Raw genomic sequence first — 20,220 nt, forward strand, 5'->3', positions numbered from 1 at the left:
CAAACTACCATTTTTCGGTTTTTTTTTTTTTTTTTAAATAATCTTAGGGTTCCAATATCTAAAAAAATGCTAGATTAGGGTTTCGTTCCAATATCTTCAAAAATACTTAATTAGGGTTTCCTGAAGTTTCAGGCCATAATATGGACATTTGACTGCCGAAATGGCCAAATGAAATAGCCAGCCGATATGCAAAGTTTCAACCGAAACCTGAAATATTTCAGCTTTCACAGCTCCAAGGTTGAGTTCCTGAGTATCCCTTCCCTTAAATATTAATCTGAATCTCATCCATACCCTCCAAAAAAAAAGGAGAGGAAAAATTTCTCGGGCATCCCTCATCAGAGATCAACACTTCGATACCTTTTTTTCCTTCCTTTCTTTCTTCTTTTAGGATAACTAAAATCAATAATCATAAGAGAGAATTGGGCCAGCAGACCCAACAGTTGCTACATAAGTTCTCACAATAAAGTTTGTCAACTGGCTTCGTAATGAATGAATTGATACTTCAAAGGAAAGACAGATTCATATGTCTTGGAAAGTTATAATTTAATTTATCCCATAGACTGAGAAACAACTTACCGAGCCATGTGGTTAGGGTCATATGTACCACAGACAACATCATAGTGCCCATTTATAGAATCAACTAGTTCTAAGTCACTAGTCAACATATCCCACCTGCATAAACCATTTTCAGAAAGATTTGAGTTGTAAAGTTATATTGCAGGGCTGAGGGGGAGTACAAAGTCTGATCAACTTACTCATATCTCCGATGTCGGTCGAGGCTTACAAATACTTCAAATACTGCATCAACATTAGCATCAACAACACCAACAGCCTTCACAAGGACATCTTTACCAATCTATGTGTAACAGCAAGCATTTTTTGAAGGAAAATACATTAGATTCTAAATTAAAATGAACAACATCATTGGAAATTCCCAAAGAGAAACATAAGTCCCTAAACATTTATGTATAGCTTTGGAAATAACTGAGGATTGACACCCTGCAACTCATACGTTAAAAGATTTTAATAGATTGAGGTTCAGCATCCATAGTCCACATTTAGATGATGTGAAGAATACATCAGCAGCTTTCCAAAAATAGAGAACAAGAAAAAGGGAAAAGAAAAGAAGACCCATGATCAAGTAACTGTTCCATTTTATTAATAGGCAACAAAAGATTATAGAAAGGAAAAACAAGAAAAGAAAACAATAAGCAAGGAACAGCAAAACATAGACAGAACTCTCACCAGCTACCCTGGAAAAAGTTTTCCAGTTTACCCACCAATATTAACAATTTTTCAGTCTCAAAAAAACTAACTATACAGAATAGCAAAGATATCCAGTACAGTTTTATTTTTTTTCAAATATTTTTTCATGTAAATATGCAAACATACGAAAATATATGTATGGTGGTGTGGTGACAAGCGTCAAAACTGTGGGGGGTTAAACATAGTGAATTCCTAATTACAATTGGGTTGCATCAACAATCAGCCTTAAGCCCTTATTTGTTTGTTCTTAGTATGGACAATTTAACCGGAGGGATACAAGATGTGTTTCCTTGTTGTATGCTTTTTGATGGCGATGTTGTTTTGGTGGGTGAAACAAAATCAAAGATTAACTAAGTTGGAGTTATGGAGATCAACCTTGGAATCAAAAGGTCTTAATATAAGTAGATCTAGCAAGGAATATATGGTGTGCAACTTTAGCAGTACTAGGACAATTGATGAGTGGTGAATATTGATGAGATGGAGATTCCTCAAAGTGATTATTTTAGATACCTGGGCTCAATCATAAATAAAGGAGATATAGAGGATGATGTTGCTCAAAGGATTAAAATAGGAATGATGAAGTGGAGAGGTGTGTCTAGAGTGCTATATGATTGCATATTCGTATTCTTTTAAAACTTAAAGGAAATTTTTATAGGACTATCATATGATCAGCTATGATGTACAGAGTAAGGAATGACCATATTAAAGCTGGGTTAGGTCGGTTAGGTGTAGCTCCGATACATGATAAGCTACAAGAGAGTCGTTTGTGGTGACATGGCCATGTTCAACGGAGGCCTAGGGATGCTTCGGTATGGAGGAGTGATTTGACTCAGATTGGAGGAACTAAAAGAGCCAAGGGCAGGCCTAAAATAACAATAGGAGAAGTGGTGATGTGAAGGACATGCTTAGCTTAGGCCTAGTATCATATAGGACTTTGACAAAAGCTTGATTGGAGAGCAAGGATCCATGTGGCAGACCCCATTTAGCTGGGATAAGGATATGTTGTGGTGGTTGTTGTTTGCTCTGAATGGGGAAGAAGATATTGTGGAAATATATCACTGCCCATGAGGGTATACATACAAATTGAACCAAGTTGGATTATGTTAAAGGCTACCTGGTAGGTGCTTCTGAAGAAAACAGACATGATTCCAAACCATGGGGGTATACATTCATATTGAGCCTAGATGGATTAAGTTGAATGTTTCATGGTAGGTGTTTTGACGAAGCCGATATCATTTCCAAACCATGGTAGGTGCATTGTGAGAATAGCAGTTATACCACTTGGTGTTAAGTGGACTAGATGTAACAGTTTCTTCTCTAGGATTCTTGCTTTTGTGGTTGTTTTCTGTCACCTCATATCATCATTTCACATTACTAAACCTTTAAAAATATTTTATCAGGTTATAAAACTGCAATATGGTAATATTGTTTAAAGATCTATATATGGTTGGAGCTATTTGCATACTACACTGTCTACACTGTTTTGATATTTCTGAATGCATATAAGGATGGCATCAATGGCAGCTTATTTAGTATTCTTTAGTGTTCCTTTTCTTCTGGAGGGCAAGGATCCATGTAACCAACCCCATTTAGTTGGGATAAGACTGAGTTGTTTGTATAAACTACATACATTACATGAAGTAAGATATGAAGAGAGAATTGCATGACCCTAGACCAATACAAACCTCTGTGCTGACTTAAATGAGAGATCTCAGAGTATCTCAGAGTTATCCAGGATGAACAGCCATGATGAACAGCTCACAAAATTATAGTCATGTTTCTGGCCCCTAGGTCTATTATTTCTTCCTAGACTCAACTAATAACACCAGTGGTCAGAGAGTCGATTCAAAGATACATGAGATTCTTCAGTTATTGTTTCCATAAGATTGATTGTCAATAGCAAGGAAGTAGTAGGAAGAATGGCTCAAGTGAACATGAATAGAAGCTACAGATATAAAATAAAAAATTCAATAAAATATCATAGATATCATCTTGTCTCACAAGAAAACTCTGATTCATTCTAAACAACATGAAGTTCATAGAGACAACAAATTCTTGCATTATTTTAGTATTGTAAACATAAAGCTACATGATACTGCAACAGAGCTTGAAGTTCATACAAGACAATTATTACCTTGGAGTCAGACACATCTTCAAATATCCTAATACCTAAAACAAAAGGAAAATTGTAGACTTAGAAGATAATAAACCAACATCTCCAACAAAAAAAATGCATTAAAATAGAATGAAATTTCACAATTTCAGGAAATTTTATTAGAAAATCCAGCTCCAACCTTCTTATTTTGGAGGTGGCAATAAGGTGGAATTCGATCGTCAAAAAAATCAAAACATGTGATGCCTTTCAAGCAACATAAGCAAATGATAATCTCTAATTCAGAGTCTTCTCAATGATGAGCTGATAAACCATAGAATCAGAAAAGCCAACAAAAACTAAGAAATACCATTGACAGTACGGACACATTTCCATTCATGGGCTTCAATTGCATCCCCAGCATCACCTTCAAAATATCTCTCTGCCCTGAAATCCCCCAAATCTGAGGATTGACGCAGGAGAGTTTCTGGACCTATTGCCAAAATAGGATAAAAATAAAGATCACAAACCAACCCGCTTGTTAAATTTGTATAATCGAGACCAAAAAAAAAGAAGAAGAAGAGAGAGAGAGAGAGCAAGAGAAAAAAAAGGAGCTCAAAACACTAGGATTGCAGGAGGCCTTCATGCTGCAGCAGCATCTTCTACTATTCTACAACACACTAATGTTCTTAATGTCTTATACATATCGTAGACTGTGTTTTTTTTTATATATATACAAATTATGAGGTGTGGTAGAAAACTTGTAATGGATGATAGTACAGTCAATTTAGGTATTCTTTCAGATAAGATAGGATAGGCTTTAGTCATCTTTAGAAGGATTACAACCCCAAAAAAAGCCTACAGTAATGAGTGAAGAAACAAAAAGAGAATGGGGAACCAGATCTAGATTTAAGCCCAGATTCAAGTTCAGATGAACTGACTAATCTCTGAGAAACTCTAAATAACAGCAAGAGAGCAAGAGACATAAGATAAAGAAACGAAGAGAAAATCTGCTTGCCTTAACCAGATCACTGGTTCGCCCAACAAACCACAAGATAAGAGACCACATGTCGCACCATAATCATAAAATTTGATTACCGAAATATCTCTAAATTCGTATGGAGATATAGCCCTTTTATAAATAATTTGACTTTATAATTCCTAAACCAACTCAAAAGTATCCTTTCGAGTTCCAAAATTGCTGCAGTTCTTCTACATTCTCAAAACCCTCTCCAATAAAAGCAAAGAATCCCCCCCCTTTCCATGGCCTAAGGCCCTAAACCTCAATGACCTCCCCCTTGCCGGTTACTGCCGCCGGACCCCCTGACTCCCTTGAACCTCCTCTCCTTTCCCTTCCCTCTGCCCTCCATGTTATCGTTGGCACCTCTTCCTCCTCTGTTCGGCCCTCTGACCTCCCACTCCCCACTTCCCTTTCTCCCTCCTCTCCTTCCTTTTCCCTCCTCCCTCCTCCCTCCTCCCTCCTCCCTGGCTAAAACCTGGATCTCCATTGCCTGTCCCTCTCCATCACCCTCTCGAGTCGGTCTCCTCTGGTGTTGGTTCCTCCTACCATCATCAATGATAAGAAGGTTGGGTTCTGCCCCTCAGGTCTCCTTGAACCAGATATCTCTAAATGGAAGCTTTGTGTCGTGGGTCACTTTATGGGTAGCAAACCTCCATTAAGCATTGTTCAGGTCTCTCTCTCGAAGCAGTGGCAGCTCCTTGGCCAGATGCAATCCTTCATGCTCAAAAATGGAATTTTTTATCTTCAACTTCTCCCTTGAAGCTGATATGATCCATGCCCTTGAAGAAGGTCCCTGGCGCGTTGGTAGCAAGGCTGTCTTCCTCAGGAAATGGGACCCCTTCTCTAATCTCAACAAAGTAGATTTCAAGTCTGCCCCCCATTTGGATCACCCTCCCCAACTTCCCTCAACATTACTGGGGTGAAAAGGGGCTTAGTATCGTGGGGTCTATTATCAAGAAGCCTCTCTTCTCAGACCATCTAACCAAGCTAATGAATAGACTGGGACTCATGCGAATTTGTGTCGACCTTCCAGCCATTGAGCGCCTCCCTTCTCCATCACCATTGGTGAAGAAAATGGATCATTCGTCCAGCCATTGCACTACAACTGGTTAACGCCACACTGTACCACCTGCAAATCATTTGGCCACTATTCTTGAGCCTGCACCCGTCCCTTCTTTGGCTCCCCCAGCTAAGATAGCCCTTTGGAGCCCGCCGTCCCTATTAACTCTGGCCACCGAAAAAAAAAATAGGCTTCGTCGTTGCTGTAGTCGTATGGCCCTTCCTGGCACCCCTTACGCTGAGACGAGTTCTACTACCGCCAGACCTCCACTGCTTGACCCAGTGGTTCTTCTCCCTCAGACCTCTGGTCCGAACAAGTTCTAGGTTCTCCACTTGCTGGAAACTTCTACCTCTGACACCGACGATGCTTCTACAACTTCCTCTGGCTCTGGTTCTTCTGACTCTGAGGGTAACCCTTCCTTGCCTCAAGATCTTGACTCCCTGTTGGAGGATTGCTCTGAAGAGGGCTGCCCTGCAGCTTCTGATCAGCCTACTTCTGCGACTACTTTATCCCCCTCTCCTGCCTTTTCTACCACCAAAAATCTCCCTGCCTCTTCTATCCATCCCTCCCCTAACCCTAACACATGTCAATCCTCTAATATGGACTCCTAACCCTTCTTGGGCCGTCCTTTGAGTCTTCCTTGGCCCTCCTTCCCTTCTTTAGGATGTTGCCCCTAGCCCAGAACTGCCATCCTATCTTACCTTCTCCAACCCACCTAGTCACCTTAGACCATCCTTCATTCTTGACCCATCAAGCCATCTTATCTACTTTGGCCCATCCTCCCTCTTTGGCCCATCAACAAATCCAACCCCCCTTGGGCCTTGGCCCACTCTTCTCCTCCTAATCTTAAGCCTTTAGCCCATGACGCCCCCACCCTGGCCACCCCCTTTGAACCAAACCCATAACCCCTTCTCCTTTGCCCGACAGCCTCTCCTCAATAGCGCCTCAAGCTACTGCTGATCACATCCTGCCCTGCGAGCTCCTCTTGCCATTGAAGATGGTTCCGCCTGCGCCTCGCGAGCTTCTCTCGTGCCTGCCTCTCCGTCTCCGTGGGCTCCCCACGCCATTAACGATGTTCTTCTTGCGTCTCGCGAGCTTATCTCGCAACTGCCGTAGTCCATGTGCCTACCCTTCTGTCTCCAGGAGCTTCCCTCGCCCCTCCGCCTGCCACCCAAGCTATTGTCGCCTCTTACACCACTCCGACTCTGAATTCCTTGATCACCTCTACTATTGCCGCCCCCTCTAGATTATTAATCTCTTCCACCCCTGAAGATGAAAATATAATTGTTACCACTCTTAGATACATTATTTGTGATCCCATGCTCCTACTAAAGATCCTCATGCTGCTGCCATCCCTCTCAACCGCCAGGCTTTGCGAGCTCCTCTTGCCCCTGATTCTGGCCCCTTTGGGCTAAATAACGACATTTCTCCCAAAGACGATGGCCTTGTTGCTGCTCTAACTGCCTCTACAGACAAATTTTCCCCATCTCTCCTTGCCACCACCGCTCTAGTTCCTGCAACAAGTGCCCCCTTGCCCAGCCATCCCCAGTAGTCTTGGCCCTCTTCTTGATGAGTCACCTGCCTCCACTACCTTATCTGAGAGCCACCCTTATCCTCTGGCTAACCATTTATCCCCTCTGTCAGCTAATCACCAATTCGGCCAATTCCCTCCTTCCTCGGTTGCTCCTAGCTCGACAACCACCTACCACCAAACAACCCAATCAACTGCACCCAAAACCAAGCTGCCCCCCAAGAACCCGAAGCCGTCCTCTACCGCCAAGCATAACCTGAAACCTCGTGCCAATTCTGTCCATTTGTCGACCCAAAAGACTAGCTTTGCTCAACCATCTCCAATCCGTGAATATCATCATCGAAAGAGAATCTCTTCTACTGCTGACCAACGGCGATCCCCCTCTAGCTCTTCGAAGCTACCGAACCCAACCCCCTCTTCCTCCAAATGACCCCTTGGTCTATTTGGAATGTTTGAGGTCTCAACTCCTCGGTTAAGCATGTCTCCATCCAGTCCCTTATTAATGCTTCCCATATCGCCTCCTCCATTGCTCCATCTTGGTCCTTCCTTGCCAATTATGCAAGTTGCCCAAATGGTCAAATCTGGATCCTTTGGAACCCTCTTCTCCTTAATATCTCTCCCCTTGTCGTCTCTACCCAACGTTTCCCTCTATTCATCTCTGTTTTTACGGGGACAACACATGCTTCCTCACTATTGTCTATGCCCTTAATCAGGCAGCTGAGAGACTTCCTTTATAGAATGATCTCCGATCCCTTTCTTCGTCTGTTTACTCCTCACCCTGGGGTATTGCTGCTGACTTTAATGTCGTCAGATTTGGCCACGAAAAATTCAGAGGGGATCTCATCGATCCCTCCTCCGTTTAGGCCTTCAATGAGTGCCTTGAGGACATTGGCATGAACGATCTCCGTTTGTCTGGTTCCAACCTCACCTGGAATAATCATCAGTGTGGCAATGATTGTGTGGTATGCAAACCTGACAGGGTGCTTCTAAGTGGAGCTTGGCTCGACTCCTTTCCCTCCTCCCATGCCACTTTTGACCCTCCCAACATCTCTAATCACTGTCCCATCTATCTCCTTGTTCATCCTTCCACTTCCTTTGTTCCCAAGCCATTTAAATTCTTCGACATGTGGTCCCTTCACCATGATTTCCTTCCCCTTGTCCGTGAGGTGTGGAGCATCCCAGTGCATGCCTTTTCCTCCCCTCTCATCTCCTTTTCTAAGAGGCTTAGAAATGTTAAGGCGGCCCTTAAGCTTTGGAATTCCAGGTGCTTTGGCAATAATTCTAACAGGGCTACCTGCTGTAAGTCCAGGCTGGAAGCTATCCAGACTAGACTTCAGCCTGATCCCCTCAATTCATCCCTTGCCAAGGAGGAAAAGCCCCTCTCCTCCTAATCGAGGAAGAAAGTTTCAAGCAGAAATCCCGTATCAAGTGATTGGAACTTGGTGACGCCAACAGTGCTTTCTTCGTCGCTCTGTCAAAGGTCGGACCAATGCCAACTCCATCTGTCTTCTCTCTTCCAGAAACAGATCCCTACTTCGCAATCCTGAGGATATCAAATTTGAGGCTTCTTCCCACTTCTTTGAGCTCTTTAAACCCCCTCCCCTTCTTCCCCCATCCTCTTCACCCCTCTGATCAACAAATTCATCCCTAAATCTTGGTTAACCATCTCACTACCCATGAACTCATGCTTCTCTTCCAATTACCAACTTAACTCTTCTTAGGAATATATTTGGGTGGCCATTACCACCAGGAATACAAGAGTTTCTCAAATTCTACTGCATTAATTTGTGCTGACATGATGGGTGTGCGTTAAGGCAGGAGTGCACATGCCAAAGAACGGGCACAAAATTTTAACATGGAACAAACCTATATAAAAACACACGCACGGATGCATGCATGCATGCATATGAACATACACATAATGATACAAACAACAACTGCATGTCATAATGTGGACAATATTTATAATGTGCATGACTGTACGCAATGTGCAAGGGCTCATAAAGTTGGTGTCTTCATAAAGAAATGAACAAAAAGAATCCGATTAAGTACAACATATATTATCAGACCAATCAAATAAATGAGAGTATGTATTAACATTCAACTGCATTTCCAACTGATGCCACATCAACATCAGACCAAAAGGTGCAACATGAATAATATTTAGAAGTTCCAAGAAACTCCACAAACAATACTGGAACATAAAGGTAATGACAAATTTTTGTAATATTCACCTTTTCCAATTCTTATAAGCTTTCTCAAACCATGTGCATACCTCCTTACTCGTGGCCGATGTCCTTCAAGGTTGAGCCTTCACAAATAAACAGCATAAGAAAAGTTCTAGCAATCAACTTGAGGTCAGAGACCAAAATTTGTAGAGAAAGAGAAATAATTTACTTCCCATCTGGTAGACCTTAAGGAGGTATGCCAGTAATTACATATTGGTACGGGTGGAGCACAACAGGGGAACAGAAGCCACAATTCATTTAACAGATCTAGACAATTTCTTAAATTTGATCAAATGATAAATACAATCAAATCTGTCACAATACAACCTATGCTGGAGTTTTCATCATTTCTCTATAATGGCCAACCATTTGGAAGCAAAATTTTGGTCATTGATAAATATTCAATAAAATCAGTTTTAACAAGGACCAACTCCTAGCTGTAGTTTTAACTGTCAAAGTGGTCAACCCCAAACCACCCCTTGATAGCACCATATTTACCCGTATGGTTGGAAGACTATTCTAAAGAACAAGTCTGCCAATATCATCATAGCCGTCACAATGCCAAGGCTAGGGAAGACGATTGCTAGCAGCCATGGCACCTAGGCTTGCCTAGGCAACCACTATACTTTATAGCCCAGGCCACACTCCAAAGTTCAAATTAGTGTTTTCTTATATATATATATATATATATGTGTGTGTGTGTGTGTGTGTTAGATAGATAGATAGATATAGGTTGTAGAGGTCAAACATAAAACATAAGGGGGTGTAAAAAAAAATATTGTAGAAATGTAAGGGGGTGGAAATGGGAACTGAATATGATTTATAACATGTTACAGGCTCAAGAATGGGTTACTGGCAACTGGTCACCTTGGCCCCAAGGCCTGCCCAGGCAACACTTTGGTGACACCTTGATAACCACAAATATTATAGATCTTCCTTTGGAAACAAGTTCAAGGATATATGTGCATGCCATTATCTGAATCACATATATAAGATACTAAGCATACTCATTCTCCAAGCTTAGTTTCCGTCTTGTGCCACCTCTTAAAAGCTCGTACTCAGCCTGTTGATACATAAAATGAAAGTAAGCTCTGAGAGAGAGAATGTTAGGACGTGAAAAGGTGATAATCCAATATGATTGATTTCAACAGGACATTCAGTTTTCCATCTAAATGCGATGCAACTAGAAACATAACTTAATTTTTACCATAGTTTAAAGAAACAAGGAAATTAAAATTCCATGATTTTGAAGGTGATCTTAAGCAAAGCATCAAGAACCACCTGGTTTAATTAAACTATTCTAGCTCAATTTTTCTTACTTGTTGCTTGGCCTGATCAAATGCCTCCATCCATTTCCGAGCTTCTCCAGCCGTAGCACAAGCAATCTTCGTAAAGAAATTAATAATACATTAAAAGTGAAAATTTGAAGCAGATAGACAAGAATCTGTTTGTCTTGAAAGAAAACTGAACACAAATTAACTAATACGGACAAAAGAAGTAAATCCAGAAAGAGTAGATATTCTATACAGAAAATGATCTCAAACTCCATCATAAGAGGCAAAAAGTAAATTCCATGTCATGATTGCCATGCACAAGTATGGCAATATTGCATGAAAGTCAATAGTTCTTGTCATACGGCATTTCATAATCTTTACTGGAGTGAGAACAAAATTAAATATTTCTTTTGAACAGAAGTAAATATTTCATATTACTAATTACGCTGCTCTTCTTATAACATAAAAATCCATCATGAAAATAATCCCAACAAAAAAAAAACACCAAAAAGAGAAAATTGATATGTTATAAGGGGGGAGAAGGGGTGTGGAGGGTGGGATGGCGAAGGATGGTCAACAGAATTCACTAGAAATGAAGCAGGGATAAAATTAAACTCATCTACCTTTGGAAACATCTCTAGCTCGGTTTCAGGTTGCAAGGCAAAGTTATCTGCAGCTCAGACTCAAATCTGATGTTCATAATAATTCAAAGATCAAAGATCAGGAATCTTTAGTGTCCCAAGATGAGAGCTTTTGAAAGCAAGGATTAGAGTCTAGTGGCAGAAGCTAACTAGCTAAGTGACACTCTAGATATTTTACAAGTACATGAAAGCTATAACTAATGCAAACTCCACCATGCTTCTGGCTAGTGACGGTCCCCTCTTCCAAAAGTGAAAGAAATCAAGAGGAAGGCAGTTGACTACTTTATGAAGATTTTCAGGCCTTCCTCCTCTGCCTCCTCTGAAGCTATCCCTGATGGTTTGCTCAACAAATTCCTCCCCAGATCCCTCCAAGGTCCCCTCCAAGCCCTCCCCTCTGAGGAGGAAATCCTCTATGTTGTCCACTCTCACAAAACCAATAAAGCTTCTAGTTCGAATTCGAATGGCTTTAGCATAGGTTTCTTCTCCTCTACTTGGGACATCATCAAAGTGGACCTCATCAAGGCTCTGCAAAGTTTCTTCTCCAGCCCTAGACAAATTAAAGAGAACAATCACACTTTCCTTTAGTCTTATCCCCAAGAAAGAAGGCACCTCCTCCATGACAGATTTCAAGCTTGCTGGTTTTCCATATTGGTTCATAGTCGGGAGGTAGGAGATGACCTCTCCAACCTCCCTTCTTTTACGTATTCTTTCTTTTAACCATTTTCCCTTTAGATAACAATTATACCCTAAGACTTTAGGTTAATTCATCCTTTACCCATATTTTACCTTTGGTTCCAAGATTCCCCTCACAATTACAAATTCATTCCCATCCATGTTTGATTCCCCTTCTATTATAAGTTGAGTTTCATTAAATTATGAACTGCCATTAGCTTTAGATTAATTAAGTTCTTGTTTGAAGTGGACTCATAGTAAAGCTGAATCAGGTTTTGTGCCCAGGGTTACGCATCATTTGGTATCAGAGCAAACCTAGACATGGATTACATTGTGTTCAAGTTTAGAGTTCGCTTGCCCAAAGGAAAGCTTGTTATGTTTTTTATTGATGAAGGGCAAAACGACAATTTCATTTGCGATCTATGGTACAGATTCTATCAAAGAGAAACTAGATAATCATCAAGTCTGAGAATGATGTATTCGTTGAATTCTCCGTTTCTCATTATTGTGATGGTGGTTAATGGGAAGTGTTTGATTCTCCTCAGCCTAAATTATGGGTAGAAAATAGGAAAACGAGATTTAATTCATTAATTTAGTTAGAGTCTTATTTTGAGTCTATTTTCTTTATTATTTCATTTTCCTAGTCAGTTTAGGTTTTCCAATTAGTTAAGGATTAGTTTAAGCCTTTACTTTTAAGTGTTTTGAGTCTGTTTTGAGTCATCTATATAAATTTGTAAGGGGTTACAGCATTGTACACGAATTTGATTGAATAAAGTTTCTTTGCTATCTGCAAAAATTCCCAGAGATAGGTTGATCATCAAATAAGATAGTTGAGCGTGAGAGGCCCAGGATGAGATAGCCATCCCACTTACATCCATCCCATCTCCTTTCTCTTTTTCTTAATCTGATTTGCGAGAGAGTGACCTGAGAGTGTTCTAATACCGGATTAAAGATCAGCAGCCACATCTGATTGAAGAAGCAGAGGAGAACAGTAGACAGGTTCGAAATCAGCAAGAAGAAGCCAAAGGTTGCAGTTCAGTTCAAGTGCCATATCTCCCCATCCAAGAACCTGATCAGCTAACCCTTTTGGGGTTTTTCTGGCCACCCTAGGAGAGAGACTTGACCAGCAGTTAGTCCCCATCTGCTGGCTGGATCTTCTTCTACAGCCTCCTCTTCTAGTTTCCTAATCTAAAACCTCCAAATCAAAAAACCATCCATCCATTCCCCAAGATCTTCTGGGTTTTCATCACCTCCATAGGACCTCCACTCGATCCATTTTCCATCCCATTTTGTGCCTTCCATACCAAACTGCAGGTTACCCTAGTTTCAGCCCTGTTTTGGGCTTGATCCTAAATCTGATTTACAGATCTGTTAGTTAGTTTTCCTATTTCCATTAGAGCACTAGGGTCACTCTTGGGGCTTATTGATCTCTCAATATCCCGTACATTACCAGGGAGTCCTGATGTAAATAAGTCACTTAATGGGCTTATTTTATTGCAAATAAGCTTTAGGTTGGGTTATGTATGTGTTGGGCCTTTGATCCCATTGGTTTTCTTTGTAATGGACTACTTTAATGGGCCTAAAATATGGGTAGAAAGTAGGAAAACGGAATTTAATTCATTAGTTTGGATAGAGTCCTGTTTTGAATCTATTTCCTTTGTTATTTCAGTTTCCTAGTCAGTTTAGGTTTCACAATTAGTTAAGGATTAGGTTAGGCCTTTCCTTTTTAGTGTTTGAATCAGTTTTAAGTCTTCTATATAAGTTTGTAAGGGGCTACAACATTAAACACGAATTTATTAATGAAAAAAAAAAAGATGGCTTATGTTGTTGTGTTGTGGGATGCAGTTGGGTGAGATGCCTAAACCTGAGGGATGAGATGCCCATTCACTAGTTCTTCTTCCCCCTTCTCAACCCTCCATTGAATTCTTTTCTTTTATTATTTAGTCTTTCATCCAACCAACGACTAGTAAATATTGTTCTTCAAGTTTTCCTTGAATTTCTTCAAGTTTTCTAGAAGTTTGGATGTCACGTTTTTTCGGATTAAGCAATTCAGTCATCCGATCGAACCCAAATTGTGACAGGCATTCAAGAACCCTAATTTGGAGATCGATTCAAATTTGTGCCCTTTCTGATGGCTTGATCTTGAGATATTTGCAAAACACCAATTCTACCCTTCCCTTTTCAAGATCTGAAAAGTTATTGTTTTATGTTCCGTTAGCTAATTCAAGTTAACTCCTTAAATTTACTAAAGATCCTACCTGGGATTGGATCACTTGTGATTCAATCTTACATTAAGTCCCTAGGCCTCCGTTGAACATGGCCATACCACCTCAAATGACTTTCTCAGAGCTTATCGTTGATACAACCCCCAAATTAGTTTGAATATATTCATTCCATACTTTATCCTTACTAGTTCCCAGTTTGTTCGGACATTTATCTTATCATCCTTATCTCTGCTACACAAAGCTTCGCAATATGACACTTTTTAACAGCCCAACATACTGCCCCATACATCATGGCCCGTTGAACAACAATCCAATAGAACTTTCGTTTAAACTTTAATGGGATACATCGGTCACACAGTATTCCAGTCGCACCTCTCCACTTCATCCATCCTACTTTAATATCTATGAAACATCATCCCCTAGGTCACGTTCTTTGCTTATAATTGATCCCAATTATCTAAAATTGTCACTTTGCGATATCTCTCTTTCCTCAATTTTCGCTGTCATTATCCATCGTAGTGTGACTAAATTACACCTCATCTACTCCATCTTCATTCTACTAATCTTAAAGCCTCTTGTTTCCAATATTGATCGCCATAGCTCTAACTCAGTGTCAATTCCAGCTTTTGTCTTATCCACTAAAACAATATCACCGGCGAAGAGCATACACCACAGTAAATCAAATGCAACAGAATATAAACAGTATAGAAAATCTCACAACAAGCACTGCCTCTGACCTCTACAATCTGAAAAGGAATCTGGGAACTCTGGCACACTCTAGAACCTCCAAAGTTGTTGCAACCCGAACTTGGCAATTGATTGGAACCCCCTTGGCAATGGTGGTCTTCCTCACTCTCTTTTTTCCCTCTTTTTCCTTCTCTTTCCTTTCCTTTCTTCTTTCTTTCTTTCTTTCTTTCTTTCGTCCCCTCGTAGAAGCTCACAGTAGCTTCAACAATGTCACACACTCCTCTTTTCTTTCCTCGCTTTTCTTCTTCCCTTCTCTTTTCTTTTCTTTTCTTTTCTTCTTTCCTTCCCTCTCCTTTCTTTTCTTCGCTTTCTTCCTTCTCCTTTCTCTTCTACTTTTTTTTGCAGGTAAAAAGAAATTATTTTTTTTCTCTTCTACTTCTTCTTCTCTTCTTCCTCCTCTTTTTTCTTCTTTCTTCTTTCACTATGGCAAAACCCTAGAGATCTTCAATGAGTTACTCCTTACCTTTTCCAGCCCCTAATGGTGTTAATGAACATAGTAGAAGAGGTGGGATGTGGGGGTTATTATTCCAATGCCTTCAAGCATTGTATTTCACCAAAACTGCACCTCTAATGGTGTTTCCTTTTCTGTTTCAGGTGCTCAGCAGATGGAGCTTTTTCAATAATTCTTAATATCGTATGGAGCTCTTTGCTCTACAAGCTTATATAGAAAGTGCTAAACCTATCCCTAATCTGACTAGGAAATCAGATCTTAGTCTAACTACGAAATCAATCCTATTACTAATTACAAAGCATAACAGAGGAAAGAAAAAGGAAACATAATCCAAATAGGAAAACTTAACTACATAAATCAAATCTAAATAGCCAACTAACTAAGCCCACAGGTGGGCCGGACTAAGCACACGAATGGGTTGGAATTCAACCCAGTCAAGCTAGACCTTCAGCTGGGCCTGGCGCTTCTTCTTCTTGCGGGAGTAGGTTATGTACTCCTGCCCTGCATCAGGTGGGCTTACACAAGAGCTAATGATGAACCAAGAATTATGCCACTTGCTGCCACGAATGGTTGACCAAGCTACCACGCACACAATGAAGCTCAAAAGTGAGGTTAGATATTCCAAGGATAAAGAGCTTTTCCACCTTTGAGCACAAGTAGGAACCACAAAAAACATACAACGATATGCAGTGACCCAAAAGAATGATGTAATATTTGTATCCTTATGGTTATGCAATGCCCAGTCGTCTCAGTCGTCCAAATCAAACAGCTCAGCATTTATCCCTGTATCCAGCTTGCCAAAACAAGGAGATTTATTTTCCTAGTTGTCTAGCCATGCCCAGTGTCCTTGCATGCACAAAATATCTCCTTAGCTGCTATATTTATCAGTTTCCATCGTCTTTCTTCTGGCTTCCTTGATAGCAACTCCCACATATTTCAGGGGTCTCTGAGAAAGCGGCATAGGGGAGCTCACCAATGAGATGTGACAAAACTGTTCTGTACATAGATGGGCAGTGAGTTATTCATGTGAAAAGGAAAGAGAGAGAGAGAGAGAGGTGCTAGCGTACCCTGCCTCAGTGGCTCGGACAACCTTTTCCCATAAAAAGTTACTATATTTCTTGTTTTTTGTTATAGTTTCTTTCTTTTTTTTGCAATTCAATCTCAGTCGTAGGAATTTTAGGAGGTAGAGGTTGAAATCTTAGGACTTTATTCTATGAAATATGAATATGTTATGGGTGAAATAACAGACGTAGAGATCTATTGACATTGACTTGAATATTATTGGAGTTTCTTCTCCTTTTCTGAAATCTGGAAGAGTTTTGATTTTCCAAGCCTTGAAGAGCAAGTACATCCCACCTTCTGTTGCTCTGGAAAGAGTTCGATGGTTGGTTCCATTACCCTTGGTGTCCATTTCACATGTCAAAGTTACCTGATTGACATGTCACCCAAACATGAAACAGACCAGTGAAACAAGCTGGACAGGAGCAGTTTAAAGACACTTAATGAAACAATTTACAAAAGCTTCTGAAGTCCCCACCATCTCAAAATGTGACATGAAGACCCAGGGTTTACTTCCCACTACCAAGCACAGCAAAGTGGCAACATCACACTTGCATAAGCGTATATGATCTGTCAGGCATCAGCTCATTCTTCACGGTTTAGATGATCCAAAGCGAGAACCCTGTCAAGGACCACTATCCCTACAATTGCTTCCATCCAGACTTGTATAGCATTAGTTTTCACCTGAATTTTTGCAATATGGACCATCAACACCACCTTCCACAAGGCCTTCACAGAAACTGAGAATGAGCAATTCATTTCCTGTCTATTCCATATGATATTCTGAACCATTTATGGTGCCACATAATCCTCTTATACATGGATTTGGGAATCAGTAACGGATCGGCCTAAACTGATACCAGATTGGTGGTGTACATAAATATGGAGGGCAAAATAGTAATAAATATATATAGGAATCTTTGGAGGGGGGGAATCACCCCATCCGGCCCTATACGGCCAATCTGTATCAGTATTGGTATCGGTAGTGGAAGTGACCTATACCGGCACGATATTGTGATCTAAATCCCTGCTCTTCTTCCTCATGATCTGGAGCATTGTGCTCATTGGCATGGTTTCAAGGATTACCCTTTCGATCTGAATCAATATCATATGGAACCAACCACTGATCCAATCTATTATACATACTGGATCAACAAACCCACTGCAGTATTAGGCTTTTCCCTGTGGACTAGCTCGACTTTCATTTGGATGGTCACATCCACTGATCCACTACTAATCTGGATCAGTATCACTTGGGACTAATCTGGATTCTGAAACTGGTCTTTGATTCTCGTCAAAGTTGTCGGACACTCATTTTTTACATTGGGATTCATGAGTGACCTGCTTCTCATCCTCAGCCTTGCCTCCTTCAATTACCTCATTCTCTCATGAAAGAGGCACAACTGAAAACCACATTCAAGGCTCATCAAAAAATATCACTACTGTAAGGGCAATCATTGCATAAGGTCCAATCACATCCTTCCTTTCCCATTCATCTGTTTCCAACTGACAATAAGGATTGTTGTCGATGGCCCCATGTGCTTTCAAATGCAGACACACCCACCTCCTTTTTTGACTACTCACTATGGAGGAAGTGGGTACTCTAGCACTGATCTGAATATTGTAATTTCGCATGTAATCTTGGTGAAACAATCCAATCAAGGAATTTACCAGGCAAGAATTCACTTCACTAAGTAGAAAATTAATGAGGCACATTCTCTTTTTGGTAACCATAACAAAAGTGCACAAATAGATCAATAACATATAGTTTTATATTGATTGCATGCATTTGCAGTAGACATGACATGATAAAGAACTTTATGCCCCAGTTCATGATAAACTCAAAAATCATCTAAACTGCGACAAACCAAACAAGCATGGTATTAGATGCCACAATTATTCAGCACATAATGCAAACTCTGGCAGCAGCCTCTCAAATATATCTTCCTAAAATTCTAAACATACCAAAGTAAAAGATCTTAAAAGATAACATTTCTTTTACCATAACACCCCCCCCCAGGGTGGAAAAAAAAAAAGTTCGTATACCTTTCAATTTCCAACATCAATGCAAAAGTAATATTGAAATAAATAGGACAAAAATGTATCAATGTATCACTTACTTCTCCTTTTTTTGTCTCGTCCAGTCGGTTGTAAAATCTTAGAACATAAACATCCTATACAAAAATCAGTTCATCATTAGCAACTCAATACATACAAGATGTGCTCAATGCTTAAAAGAGAAATTGTAGAAGAAGAAAATCATAGTATTCAAGGATTGGATCAGAACTTAAAAGAATAAATAGAAGTGAACCATTTGATGAGAGGGAATCCCGCAAAGTGATTATTTTAGGTATTTGGGATCCATTCTTAAATAAAGGAGGAGAATAGAGGATGATGTTATAAAAGAATTAAAAACTAGGATGGATAAAGTGGAAAGGTGCGTCTGGAGTATTGTGTGATCGATGTATTCCTTTAAAACTTAAAGGAAATTTTTATAGGACCACCACAATGACCGGGCTATGATGTATGGCGCAAAATGTTGAGCAATTAAGAAACATCATATATATAAACTCATTATAGCTGAGATGAGGATATTGAGATGGATCTGTGGTAAAACTAGGAAGGATAAAGTGAGGAATGATCAAATTAGAGATGATTTGGAAGTAGCTCCAATACATGATAAGTTGCAAGAAAGTCATTTGAGGTAACATGGTCGTGTACAATGGAGGCCTTTAGATGTTCCAATATGGAGGAGTGATTTGATTCAGATCGAAGGAGCTAAAAGATCTAGGAGTGATGCGGATCCGGTTTCCCAAAATCAGGGATTGGATCGCTTAGGGCCCACAAGAATGACTAAAAAACTCAATGTAATGGTTGAGGGGTATTCTTGTAATTTCAGAAACAATTTTAAGAGCTTAAAAGAGAGGAAAATAAATAGTAGGGTCAAACTGAAATAAAAAAAAAATTAGAAGAGGGGGTATTCTGGAATTACTAACAGAATAGGGGCATATTAGAACATAATTTCGAGGACAGGGGTTTTCTTGTAATTATAGATAACTGTCCTTACTTGTAATTTGGAGGAAACACCTTTCTTCAACCTTAGATCACGATAGAACAAGAAACCAACGGCAATAGGAGAAGGCTTGTGATGGAGAGAACTTCCTCCCGGTGCATGGATTCAGCCCAACATTGTTGAAGAGGCTTAAAAACCTGCTGGCCTCGTGATTCCAACAGAAAATTTCATCAAACAGCAAGCACAGAATTACCAAAATCTCGTCTATTTAGATCTGTCGCAAGGTACAGAACCAGGTCTGAACCTGGGTTCTATTCTCCTAGTAGATAGAACTGTTGAGGCTAAGATTCTGGGGTTAGTGTCTCCCAAGGAGGGAGTATCTTCAATCAGGAATTCAGTCCACACTGGTCCACCCTGAGGAAGATCGATCAACCTCTCTAGGAATATAACTACCACCCAGAACAGAGTAATTTTCAGGTACGGGAAATAAACAGCATGAACTAGGGAAAAGATTAGAGAGAAGAAGAAGTTAAAAAGGAAAAGAAGAGAGATTCAGAGAGGGAAGAAGGGGAAACCGACAGCCATGGTTTTCATAACAAATCTCTATTCTTCAAAACTTCAAATCTCACAACTGAGTTCTTCTCTATTACATGACTAATATAAAGGAAAAATCAAATAATTAATGGAAACTAATCTAAAATTAGAAACTAACTAATACAAAAGAAATTGTTTCTAAATCCAAAGAGAATCAAATCAAAAGATTTTTTTTTTCTAAGTCCATCGTGCAACTGCATCAGCTCTCCCGGTCTTAAAAGAACTCGACTCCGTCGAGTTAGGTTGTGCTCCCAAGATTCCCTTGTAAATCGCTCGCCGATAAGGTGGCACAAATCTCGAAACAGAAGGGAGCATAACTCCAAGAGGAGGGAAAGTAGGTTGATGT

General features: G+C 40.2%; 1 protein-coding gene across 1 annotated transcript in view; it reads right to left on the reverse strand.

Moving 5' to 3' along the window:
- The window catches only part of LOC122086518 (protein ENHANCED DISEASE RESISTANCE 2-like), an 84,179-nt gene that overhangs the window by 55,112 nt on the left and 8,847 nt on the right, over positions 1-20,220 (reverse strand). The window contains exons 3-10 of the mRNA XM_042655390.1: positions 18,388-18,441; positions 10,518-10,583; positions 10,206-10,261; positions 9,205-9,281; positions 3,729-3,851; positions 3,401-3,435; positions 756-856; positions 577-672 (exon numbers count right to left, since the gene is read on the reverse strand). Coding sequence (XP_042511324.1) covers positions 577-672; positions 756-856; positions 3,401-3,435; positions 3,729-3,851; positions 9,205-9,281; positions 10,206-10,261; positions 10,518-10,583; positions 18,388-18,441 — 608 coding nt within the window. The remainder of the gene's footprint in view (positions 1-576; positions 673-755; positions 857-3,400; positions 3,436-3,728; positions 3,852-9,204; positions 9,282-10,205; positions 10,262-10,517; positions 10,584-18,387; positions 18,442-20,220) is intronic.

The sequence above is a fragment of the Macadamia integrifolia genome, chromosome 8 (genome assembly GCF_013358625.1).
Source record: "Macadamia integrifolia cultivar HAES 741 chromosome 8, SCU_Mint_v3, whole genome shotgun sequence".
Lineage (NCBI taxonomy): Eukaryota > Viridiplantae > Streptophyta > Magnoliopsida > Proteales > Proteaceae > Macadamia > Macadamia integrifolia.